The 11,471-nt window shown below is 52.7% G+C and overlaps 1 protein-coding gene across 1 annotated transcript in view; it reads right to left on the bottom strand.

The window, feature by feature from the left end:
• Nucleotides 1-6,238: 6,238 nt before the first annotated feature.
• The window catches only part of CACNA1B (calcium voltage-gated channel subunit alpha1 B), a 254,528-nt gene continuing 249,295 nt past the window's right edge, over nt 6,239-11,471 (bottom strand). Inside the window, exons 42-44 of the mRNA XM_042052780.1 lie at nt 10,516-10,723; nt 10,171-10,382; nt 6,239-8,509 (exon numbers count right to left, since the gene is read on the bottom strand). Coding sequence (XP_041908714.1) covers nt 7,982-8,509; nt 10,171-10,382; nt 10,516-10,723 — 948 coding nt within the window. The 3' untranslated portion in view covers nt 6,239-7,981. The remainder of the gene's footprint in view (nt 8,510-10,170; nt 10,383-10,515; nt 10,724-11,471) is intronic.

Genomic DNA, 11,471 nt, shown 5'->3' with positions numbered 1-11,471 from the left:
TGGGGGTGGGGGTCGCCCTTCCCCCCCTGCAGGGCTCCGGGGGTGACAGACGGACAGACAGACACACCCCGGACACACCCCCACGGCTGTAGCAGGGGTTGCTGACACCCCCCCGCCGTGCTGGCTTGCCCTCCATAGGTAAAGGAGACATTCCGCACCTCCCCATCCCAAAATACTCGCGGCAAGAGTTTCTCGGGGTGCTTCGCCCCCCCAGCTCTGCCCAGCTCCCCCCGGGGGTGCCCGGCCCTGCTCCTGCAGTGGGAAGGACAGAGCAGCCTCCTGACCTGGCATTTTGGGGTGAGCGAGGGACCCCAGTTCTCCAGTGAGAGCTGGGCTGGGTGCAACCCCCTCTTTCCTTGGGGTCTGGGCCAGTCCACCCCTCCTTACTGGGATTACAGGGGGTAAATCTGACCCAGGCCGGGTCCTCCCCAGCCACGCCACCACCACAGTGGGAGACTCACCCCAAAAGTGGGTTCCCCCAGTCCCCCCCCAGACCGGAGTGCTGCCCCACAGCAGACCCCTCACGCTCAGCTCTCCAGTGCCACCAGTGGCACAGCCCCCACAGCTGGAGCCACCCTGTGCCCCACGTATGTGACAAAGCCCTGGGTGCCCACAGGTGCCCTGTGGAGATTTTGGCTCAGGCCCATAGGGGAGGCAGGCTCATTCCCAATCCATGATAGCATTTTCCCTGCAGCAATCATGCGGAGACACAAAAAACTTGGGAACCTTCAGCAAGAGACAGCGAGACAAACTCCAGCTGGGCATCCCTGCCAGGGAGCAGCAGGTGCTCAGTGTGACACCCAGCTGTCATTGTGCTCACGTGAATGCCACACCGTGGCATTGGGAAAAGAGGATTCTGGAAGCTCCTCACCCGAAATCCTGATTGCTGCGTGAGGCATGAGCCAAGCTCGGTGCAAAACGTGCGGTGCCCACCCCTCTCTGCCCCTCTCCAGGCGCTTCCCCGGCCACGCCGACTTGGCTTGGCAAGGAAATGAAGGTCAGAGACAGTCCAGGAGCCTTTGCTTTGCCATGTAGGGATTTATTTGTCAAGAACACGTGACACGGGTTTGCTTTTCCTTTTGGAATCCCACTGATTCCATGGATGTGACCATCAGCACATGTCCCATCCCTTGGCATGTCCTGCAGCCCATTCCTGCTGTGGGACCCGTGGGACTCTGCCCTCTGCTCCTTGCCCATCCCACCGGGTCTGGTTTAGGTGGATCACCCTCAGAACCAGGTGTGTCAAACACCCTCCAATCCACGAGGAGGAAAACCCCCTTGTCAAATTCCCAGGATTCCTGTGCCCCATTCCTGTCTCTCAGCTCAGCATCCTCTCTTTAAGCACCCTCTCCTTTGCTGGATCCAGCGACACAACCACATCCACGCCCCTCCTCAGCCCTCGGTGAGAAAATTCGGGTTTACCCCCCCGTGGGTGTGTCAGACTTTTGTGCAGGAGTAGCTGGACAAGGACCACGCCTCCTCCTCCTCTGTTTGTGCCGCGCTGGGCAGAAAAACCACTGCCAGCAGCAGAGACATAATAAAACCAGACACAGACAAAGCCAGGGCTGGGCTGTTCTGTTTCAGAGCAATGACAGAAAGTGGAGGTGAGGCTGAAATGAATAAACTCTGGTTATTGATACTGTTTGCTTTCAATTAACAGCTCTGCTCCACCAGCTTGGCCCAGCCTTCCTCCTTGGGGCTCCAGCCTGGAGTTTCCATCCCTTCTCTCACGGTTGGTTTCCTCACATCTCCCTTCTCACCCACCCCAAGACTTCACCAGCCAAAATATCTGCACGGCTTTATCAGAGCCCCAGTGCATCAACTGCTGCCATCCCTCAGTCCCCAACCTTCCAGCACTTCTCTTACTGCTCTTCCCTTTAAATTCCCTCCTACGGAGATGCCAAATTCCCAGTGACCCCTCACTGGGATCCTACTAAAAACCTGTGGATGTTAAAAAAAACTCCTGCACACGCCAGTGACTTCAAACACGAAGGAATAAGCAGAGTAACCTTAACCTTGTCCTCCCTTGCTGGGTGACCCTGGAAAATTTAGTCCCATCCAAGGGCCTCAATTTAGGTTTTTTTAAATCACATAAAGATGCAAAATTTGCCTCTTCTGCAAAATATTTTGGAATGTGCTGAGCGACAGCATTGAGCTGAGGTTTTGTTATCACGATCAGGCACTTTCTGAAAATGGTGTTTTCACAGCCTGGGAAATATCAGGAGATCTGCTTAGGATGGATAAAGAGGGATGAAATGCACTGGGATGAGTAATCCGTCACCTTGGAGGGGTGTGGGAGTCTGTGGGTGCTGCCTGAAACGTGGCTGGAATGAGGAATCGGCCGGATGCTCCCAGCTTTTCGTGCTCCAGGGAATAAAAAAAGCTGAATTACCTGAGCACCTTGAACTCAGCTGTGCTCAGCCTCTCACCCTGAGTTTTCTGCATCCTAAGACGAACATTGCAGGGAATGACTCTCCAGCCTTTTGAATCAGCCTTTTTTTCTTTTTTTCCCTTTTATTCTGTTTCCCTAGGAAGTAGAAAAAGCCTGAAAATGCTTCCCCCTAACGGCACGACCGAGCGTGGGGTGCTGCCCTTGGAAAAGCTGATCCAGGTTTCATCCACAGGGAATAAAGGGAACGGAAATCCTGCGGTCTCTGCTAGCAAGATGTGCCCCTGAGGGGAGAACTTGTGCAAACCCCTGGCAGCAAAAAGTTCCACCAGGAGTGGGATGAGGAACAGAAATAAAGCCGTTTTTGGGATTCAGCTGAACTCAAACCCAAAGGTTCCAGCTCCAGCGTCTCGGATGTGGGACCAAGGATCCTGCCTGCTCCAGCTCCCTCAGCCCTGGAGAAGCTGATGGGTTCGTTGCTGCCTTGGACCCAAAGAATACAAATGGAATAAGGAGAAAGAAAGGGGGGAAAAGAAATACTTTAGGAGGGCAGAAAGTCACCGAAAGGCTTTTAGGATTTTAAAACACATATGGGGTTTTAAAGTGGGTTTGGAGGTCTCTGTGATCCAGGTGTGAAGGGGAGAGGTTGCTCAGCTGCTCCCCCAGGCAGATTCCAGCTCCCCAGGTGGTTGTGGTGGAGCGAATCCTGTGAGGTCCTCTTCAGAGGTCGGGGTGGACACAGACCCACACTGATTCCCAAACCCTGCACTGTTTTTCAAACCCTTTTACACTGCTCAGAAATCTTCGTTTCATGTTTGGGATATCTCAAGAACTTTAAAAAAATCCTTCTCTTCCGTGTCATCCAGCCCCAAGAGCCCCAAACCCCGCACAGACCCCACTGCAAGCCAAGGAAAGCTCTCCTGCCCCAACCCTTGCTGATCATGCACTGTGGGACCTCAAGCAAAGCATCTCCTTCCCAGGCTCCAGCCTGACCTGGAGATCAAGGAGTTGAGGACCTTTTCCTTTCATTCCACACCAAATCCCGGGTGGGATCTTGGGTGGTCTCATCACAGAAAAGATGCAACAAGAGATAAGAAGAGTCAAGGCCTTGTGCCCTGGAAAGTGCTCTGCAGCCTCCAAGAATTTCTGGAGAGTCTTTGGTGTTGTGTGGCACCAGCAGACCCCGATGAAGGAGGAACACGGTGGATTTCTGCCCCTGGAAAGGAATGGGGGGGATTCTCGAGTTATCCAAAGAAATGAGAAGTGCTTTCCTTCTGTCCCGACAGTCCTTGGGTTTTTCTGCTCAGTGCAAGTCTTGGAAGTACCAACTTCCAATTAATTCCACGAGTATTGTTAGGATTAATTCTGGTTTCTACAGGTGCTACAGCAGGGCCTGGACATGTGACAGACGCCTGACACCAATCCAACCCCTCACTGCTGATTTCCAGGGAAATCAGCCTGAGGGAGCCTGGAACACCTGCTGGGAGCGGGGTCAGGGTTGAATCAGGGTTAGAGCCAAAGGGAGCCACGTGCCTAGCACATAAAATAGTCTGGGTTGGATTTAGGGTTAGACCCTTTAAAGGTCCTCGAGTCCAACCCTTCTGGGATGAGCAGGGGCATCTTCAGCTTGTTTAGAGCCACATCCAACCTGACCTTGAACGTTTCCAGGGATGGGGCATCCACAGCTTCTCTGGGCAACCTGTGCCAGTGTTTTACAGGAGAAACATCCCTCTGGCAAAAACCTGGAAGGAATCAATCACTGCTGGCAGGTTTTAACCCTCAACTTTACAGTTTTGCTGCCTTTTGGACTCCAGGAACTGCCATCTCCATACTGGATCCACACCACAAACTTCCAAACAGCTCCCTACTCAAACCAAGCATCCGTGAAGCCTCTATGGAAAAACCAAACCACAACCCCACAGACGCAGCCAATTCCTCGCAAGATCCCAGTTTGGGATGGAGTTTCTCCCGGACTGTCACTCCTGGAGGTGGGCAGGCCCTCAGAGCCGGCCCTCCGGCGTCTCCCGCTCAGCAGGCACACCGCACACACCGTCTGGGAATTGCTCAGGTTGGTTTTGGTTTTTTTTGCTAAGTTTTTATTTTAATTCAAGGACTTTGCTTCATACAAAATGGAATTGTAGAAACAACTGCAGAATTCAAAGTTTGGCTGATAAATATTACTCAGGCAGCAAACTAGGCAATCACAGAACCTTTTGTTTTTCTCAATGGTTTTTCCCCCCCCCCCCTTTTTTTCTTTTTTTTGGGTAAAGTTCCGCTTTGTGTTGCATGGTTGGAACTTCGATCGTTTTTCACACGGTTTTTTTAAATATAAAGTTTTGCAACAAACCCCCCGAATTTATATCAAATATAATTAAAAATTAACAACTGATGAATACATTGTATCAAAAAAGTACGAAGATAAACATTTTCCATGCACATACTTTTTATAGATATGTATATATGTATATATATTACATGCAAACATTACTTATTCAAAGTACAGCCACTGATCGGTGCAATTCAAGTTTGGCAACTCACTATGAGGATTCTTGGAAAGATGGAGAGACAGCAGAGAGGCTGTAAAAAAACGTCGGGAAGGGGTTATGGATAATTGTGGTCAGGCTTTTCTGTCACTGTCATCGACCCCTACGAGGTGGGTGGAGGATTTGGACAACTTGAGATTCTTCTTCGTGTTCTGCCTAAGAATTGGGGTGACCCAAGGCTGTGTTAGTGCAGGGCTGGGGGGTTGGGGGATGGAAAATGGGAGAGGAAAAGGGGGGAAAAGACAGAATTATTCCGTACAGAAGGACATCTCTGTTGCTTTCCAGTGTGGGGACGGTGTTTGCATGCACGGGCAGAGAGATGGTGGTGTCCCTTCCCCTCGACTTCCTGCAGTAAAATAGGAACGTTGGAAAATTTCAAATAAAGTGTTTGTGCCTTCATTTCAGGAAAATGTAGAAAACATTTGGTCACAATCGTGCTGAAGCCTGAAACAGGAAAATCCAGCAGATAAAGCTACAGATGGATGAAGGTCTTTGAGTGGTGCTGGGGTGGGTGTGTGTCCGGACGTGTCATCTGGTTGCATAGCCCTCCGTTTGGGAATGCCAGGAATGCCAGCCGTGACCTCTGGCTACCACACTGCCTTTATTCCGAGTGCACACGAATACAGAGACAGAGATACAGACAGGAGTTATCCTTTAGCAGAATCCAGGGATGAGATCGGCCAGAGATTGCTACTGAACAGAACGAAATTAAAACAAAACACTGGAGGGAACAAAACCGGGTTGAGTTTCCTCAAGGGAAGAGCTACAGGAGATGTGAAGAACCACCCTAGAGCAGACTGCTCCTGCCTGAGGCTGAAAGACTTTGCTGAGAGCACAGGAGACCTCCTGAGCGTTTTGGTGGCATCTGATCCCCTCCAAGCACCCCAGGGACAGAACAGATCACCAGGGCCAGCGAGATTTCCACCCATCCCACGCGACCGCTGCGCCTGGAGAAGTTCCACAGGTCTGGGGCTTGGTAGATGCTCTGAAAAAATTCACCTCTCCGACCCTGTCCTCTTTCCTAGCGGCGTTTTTAGGGATGTGCTTGGCACCTCCCACCCTTCCTCCTTTCACCTTTGAACCTCTCCGTGTCCTCTGGCTGCCCTGTGCGCCGATCCAGCCCCACAAGGGCTCAGCAGAGCCCCGGGCACGAGGCTTTGCCCCCAGCCTCCCTCCCCGCCAGCACAGCGCGTTTGCCCCTTTCCCAGGCTCACAGTGCAGGAATCCACACGGGCACAAAAGAAAGAAACCAGCCAACACAAGAGTCGTTGCAAGAACGCAGAAATCTCATCCCTGAGAATCAGAGTTAAGAGGTTTGGATTATTATTATTATTATTATTATTATTATCATCATCATCATTTGTTTTTTTAACCTTCTCTTATCAGGCAATAAAAACAACTCACTCCAACTGCCCTCCACACCAATGATGCACGGCCAGAGCTCTCTCAGCCAGCCTGTGGGAGATGTTGCTTCTCCTGCAGGAGCATCCCTGCAGCTGCTGCCCTTTCCCACCTGCATTTCCTCCACTGGGCAATGAGACAAGGCCGGCTTTGTTTGCTGCAATCGCTCCCCTCCCACCCATAAAAGTATATCTATCTATATATATATTTATATATTCTAAAAAAAAAAAAAAAAAAATTAAAAAATAAAAGGCCAACAAAACCCAACCCAACCCCAAAGCACGTTTGCCTTCCCCACTGGAAGCTCCCGGCCTGGAGCACAGTGTCCGGGGCGTGCTGACCCCAGGGCCCCTCCGAGGCTCCGGCCACTCGGCCCCCGCCCTCTCTGCCCTCCCCACGCTCGCCAAAGCTCTGATGCCTCCAAGCAAGAGGTTGCATCTTCACTGTGAAAGATTTCAAAGGTTAGGCACTTAGTAGTGAACAACTGGAGCATTCGGTAGAAACGGTGGGACCTGGAATGACAATTGGACTAATTCTCTACATAAAGAGGAAATTTTTTTCTTTTTTTTTTGGTTTTTTTTTTACTGTACAATTTACAAAAATGCACACAATGAAAAGTTAAAGTTCTATCTAATAGCTTGATATAAAACCAATAACATTTCTTCTTCTCACCCCTACGCTTTTTTTCCTCTTTTTGTTTGGGTTGGGGTTTGGTTTTTTTTGTGGACTTTTTGTTTTTTTTAAGTTGTTTTTTTGCTAAATCAAGCTTATATTGTAAACAAGACAAAACAGTGAGGGCGTGTTGCAGTCAACAGGAGAGAGGGATGGATTGAAAAGTCTCAGCAGCAAGGAAACAGTCCTTACAAAGGAGCTCTCTTGTGGCTTTATCGTGTGTCAGTGTGAAGGACCCGATGTGGTGAGTGACATTAAGAGACCCCCGGGGCAGCGGTGTCACAGCAGGGTCAGCTCTCAGCTCAGGGAGGGGGGGGGTGGCACCAGCTCTGCCCTAAAGGATTGCAGTGGCTGAACATCAAGTCCCAAAGGACTGTCCTTTGTTCTGGGCTGTGTTTCTCCTCTCCCAGTTTCTTGGGTGCATCTCTTCCTTCTCAGCGCTCAACGAGACAGAACGCGGGGGGCGAGCGTTGATCGCGCGAGTCCCTCTGCGACCCCCAGCTCCCGCCCTGGCAGGGGGGGAATTATGATGGTAAATTAATTAAGAAATAGCCCAACAAAACTGCGCCAGTCTTGAGAAGGACCCACAGTTCTGCTTTTCCACCGTGGAAGGCGAGGATCGCTCTTCTCCCGGCTCCTCGCGTCCGCGGCCGGGTTGGCGCCTGGTGCGTGTCTCGGGACTAGACAAGGCAGTGGGGAGGGGGCAGAGAGGGATGTGCTCCTCCCGCTGCCCTCCCCAGAAGGAGGGAGCCTTCTTCCTCCATCTGTCTAGTGCAAAAAACAAAAAAAAAATCAAAAAGGAAAAACTAAAGAACAACAGAGGAGAGAGAGGCTGCAGGGGCATCTCCGGCCCCGGGCGCTGAGCAGTTCTCGGGGCTGCCCCGCTGGAGCTGCTCCCCGTGGGAGCTCCCAGCCCTCCAGATGATAAAACTCATCCTTATTAAGCACGCACACCTCGCAGGGTTCCGCCGAGCCGCTAGCACCAGTCATCCTCATCGGCTTCGTGGTAGTAACTGCGTCCTCGGGCGCCAGGGCCCGTGTTGAGCCCCAGCGTGTAGTGGTACCCGTTGGGCACCCGGCGGATTTGGTGCGACTGCGAGGTCAGGGAGGAGACGTAGGAAGTCCTTGAGGAGCGGCCCGAGTTGGTGGCCACGGCCTCCTCGAAGGTGAGCGTGTCCTCGGGCGCGGCGCGCTGGGGGCTGTCGGCGGCGGCGTCGTGGTGGCCCAGGTAGGGGTCGGAGCCGATGCGGGCCACGGTGGGCGGGGGCGGCGGCTGCTCCCCCCGCAGCAGCGCGTTGTGCTCGGACAGCCCGCGGCTCAGGCGGCCCGGGGAGAACGTGGGGGTTTGGAAAGTGGTGAAGTGCACGGGCGAGGAGTTAGCGGTCTTGTAAGTGATGCTGGGGCGTGGGGTCAGTGGAGTCTGTGGGAGCTGCCTCCGACCCCGGCAGGGGGTACTAGCACCAGATGTCGACAGCAAGGGGCTCCCATTAACTGAACCACTGCCCTACATCAAAATTGGAACAGAGCAAATCAAAAAATAAAAAAAGGGAAACGCCAGACAAACACAAAGGCAGGCAGGTATCAAACAGAAGGAGAAGCAACAGAAGGCGGAGACGAGTCACAAGAGGAAAGAAAAGCAAAAAAAGAGAGAGTTTAGACAAGCACAGTCGGGGCGGGGGAGGCTCTCGAGAGATAATTCAACACAAGATGTGAAGAGCTGGAGAGTTCAAGTCTGGGAGCAGTAGGAACAGAGAGGGGCAGAGCATCGGTAGGACGCAAACTGGCACACGGCTCCAACAGAGGGGGGACACTGCCCAGGGGAGGCACCCACAGCATACAGGGCTCGACATGCGCCTTACCTGGCCTGGGAGCAGCTCAGAAACCTGGGTTATTGGGGTGTTTTTTACAAATTCTTATTTTTTTTATGATTCAGCCTCGGGGTGGGTTTCTGCACAACTTCACCCCACAGTTTTGAGTGCTGGGCTTGTGGGAAGTGTCCCTGCCCATGGCAGAGGGTTGGAACGAGATGAGCTTTAAGGTCCCCTCCAAACCAATTTAGGATTCTATGACTCTATTTCTGTGGCCAAAACTGATGATGATGATGATTATTGTAATTATTATTATGGATTCCACATGGAAGGAGGATCTTGGGGACTGGTTTTTGCAGGTTGGGAATGAAATGCCTTTAGATTAAATAGCCAATTTCTGAAAAAATAACAACCAAAAGCTTTTTGGATAGGCTTTAACAAGTTCCTTTAAGAGAAATGCATTCACCTTCTCCTCTTTAATGTTGCACATCTGATTTTGGGGTTGTAGGAGGGTTTGGCAGCTTCCTGGGTTACTGATAATGCCACGTGAGGGGGAACTAAGCTGCACTAATTTACACAAATGCCACAAGTGAGAGGAACAGGCCCATTTTCCCATTCCTGTTTACATTCTCTCAAGCCAGGACATGAGTGCATTGAAAAATCCCTCAGCCTTTCCCAACCTAACATTTTGAGACCAGACCTTTAGCTTTAAAGAGCACTTCTTCCTTCCTATCAACCCATCAGGCTGTCAACCAATGCTCGTTCTGCCCTGCCTGGCTCTCCCAGTGACCCAGCAACATCCCAACATCCAGGGGATGCTGCCCAGCTTTTCCCAAGAGCCTGAGCACCTCACAATTACAAAAGAAAGGAGAAATAAATTTTAGCGTGGAGAAAAGGAGGCTCAGGGAGGACCTTTTTGGTTTCTACAACTCCCTGACAGAAGGGTGGAGCCAGGTAGGGGTTGGGCTCTGCTCCCATGTAAGAGGAGTAGGATAAGAGGAAACAGCCTACAAGGGGAGGTTGGACATGAGGAGGAATTCCATCATGGAAAGGGTGGCTGGTCATTGGAAGGGGCTGCCCAGGGAGGTTTGGAGTCCCCATCCCTGGAGGTGTCCAAGGAAGGCCTGGACGTGCTCAGTGCTCTGGGCTGGAGCTCAAGGTGGGATTGGGGACAGGTTGGACTTGGAGAATTTTTCCAACCTTGGTGTGAAGCCCCAAGCAGGACCTCAATGGCTTTACCTGCTTCTACCTGGCCTTCCTTCCCCATTCCACCTCCTTTAATTCAAGCAAAACATGGAAAAGGTGCACAAATCCCTGGCAGACCTCAGGGCTGCTTCCCCACCCTGCCTCTCCTCACCTGTCTGTGCGGGCCGTGCTCTGGGCCCCCGTTGGGGGAAGTGGGCCTGCTCTGGTCAGCAGATTTGGGCTGGGCACGGTCCCGGCTGCCGTAGCGGTCGCAGGAGTAGAAGCGCTGCTTTTCGGACGAGGAGGAGGAGTGCTGCTTCCTCTCCTGGGAGCGGCCACGCTCCTGCTTCTTGTCCTTGGCAGAAGACTCTCCAGACTGGGCTACTGAAAAGGAGAACGTTGGGTAGAGGGTCACCAACATGTGTGGGGTGGGGAGGTCCTTCCACGCAGGCAGGACCCCAAATCCTACTTGAAAGGAGGAGGACAAGGGACAAATCCTGCTTGGCAAAGCACTCACCAGCTTGTCCATCAGCCAAGTGATGGGCGGCCCTATCCAAGGATTTCTGCTTCTTCTCTTTCCGCCGGTGGCAGCGGTGGTGGTGGTGGTGGTGGCCTTGCTCCGGAGGCATCCGCTCCAGGGAATACTCGTAGAGGTGCATGGCGTGAGGGCGCTGAGGGGTCAGCGTGGAGACCGAGCGCTTCATGGGGCTCGTGTCCGGGATGGGCTGCGGGGAACAGGGAGGGACACGGAGCAGGGTGAGGGAAGGCGCCGGGCCCCGCTCGGCTGCCTGGTTCCCAGCATGGAAGGGGTTAAACAGCGAGAGAAAGGGGCAAGGAGGGGAAGGAGAGAAACGGTTAATTGGAGATAACCGGAATGGGCAGGAGGATTGAGTGTGACATGTGGGGAGTGGTCTCTGAGTGCCAATCCACGGGGAGCAGAGGCACGGCAGCACTGCACAGCACACACAGCACGGAGCTCAGCAGGGACACGGGGCACAGCAGCAGCCAAGGGCAACTCTCCAACACCAGTGGCACCCACAGCTGCTCCAGGGCCTGCATCCCAAAGCAGCTCCGAAGGGTAAAGCAGGCAGCATTGCTGAGCACCACGTGGAGGGGGAGAAAAATCAGGAATCGGGACAAGGTACAGGCCAAGCCACGGGGAAATTCCTTCTGTCTCCCTGCAACTGAAGAGAACTCCCATCAAACATTTAAACCTCTCTGGTCCCACCATCACTCTCGGAAGCCCTCTGAGGCAAGGATACCGTGTGCATCCTGCAATCCTACCAGGACCTCCAGAAAGGAATACCTGGGTTTGCTTTTGCCATTTTAAAAACATTTGGGTCCAAACATCTGGGCACTGAGAGCAGCGACAGCATTGCTGGACCCTCCTCCTGTGCCAGTGGCAGCTCCAGACCCTGCTCCTGCAGCTCCAGGCCCTGCTCTGGCGGCTCCAGGCCCTGCTCCTGCGGCTCC

The sequence above is a fragment of the Corvus kubaryi genome, unplaced genomic scaffold (genome assembly GCF_017639235.1).
Source record: "Corvus kubaryi isolate FWS band 111438036 unplaced genomic scaffold, C.kubaryi_AGA036_p1.0 78, whole genome shotgun sequence".
Lineage (NCBI taxonomy): Eukaryota > Metazoa > Chordata > Aves > Passeriformes > Corvidae > Corvus > Corvus kubaryi.
This window is presented reverse-complemented; position numbering and strand designations above follow the sequence as displayed.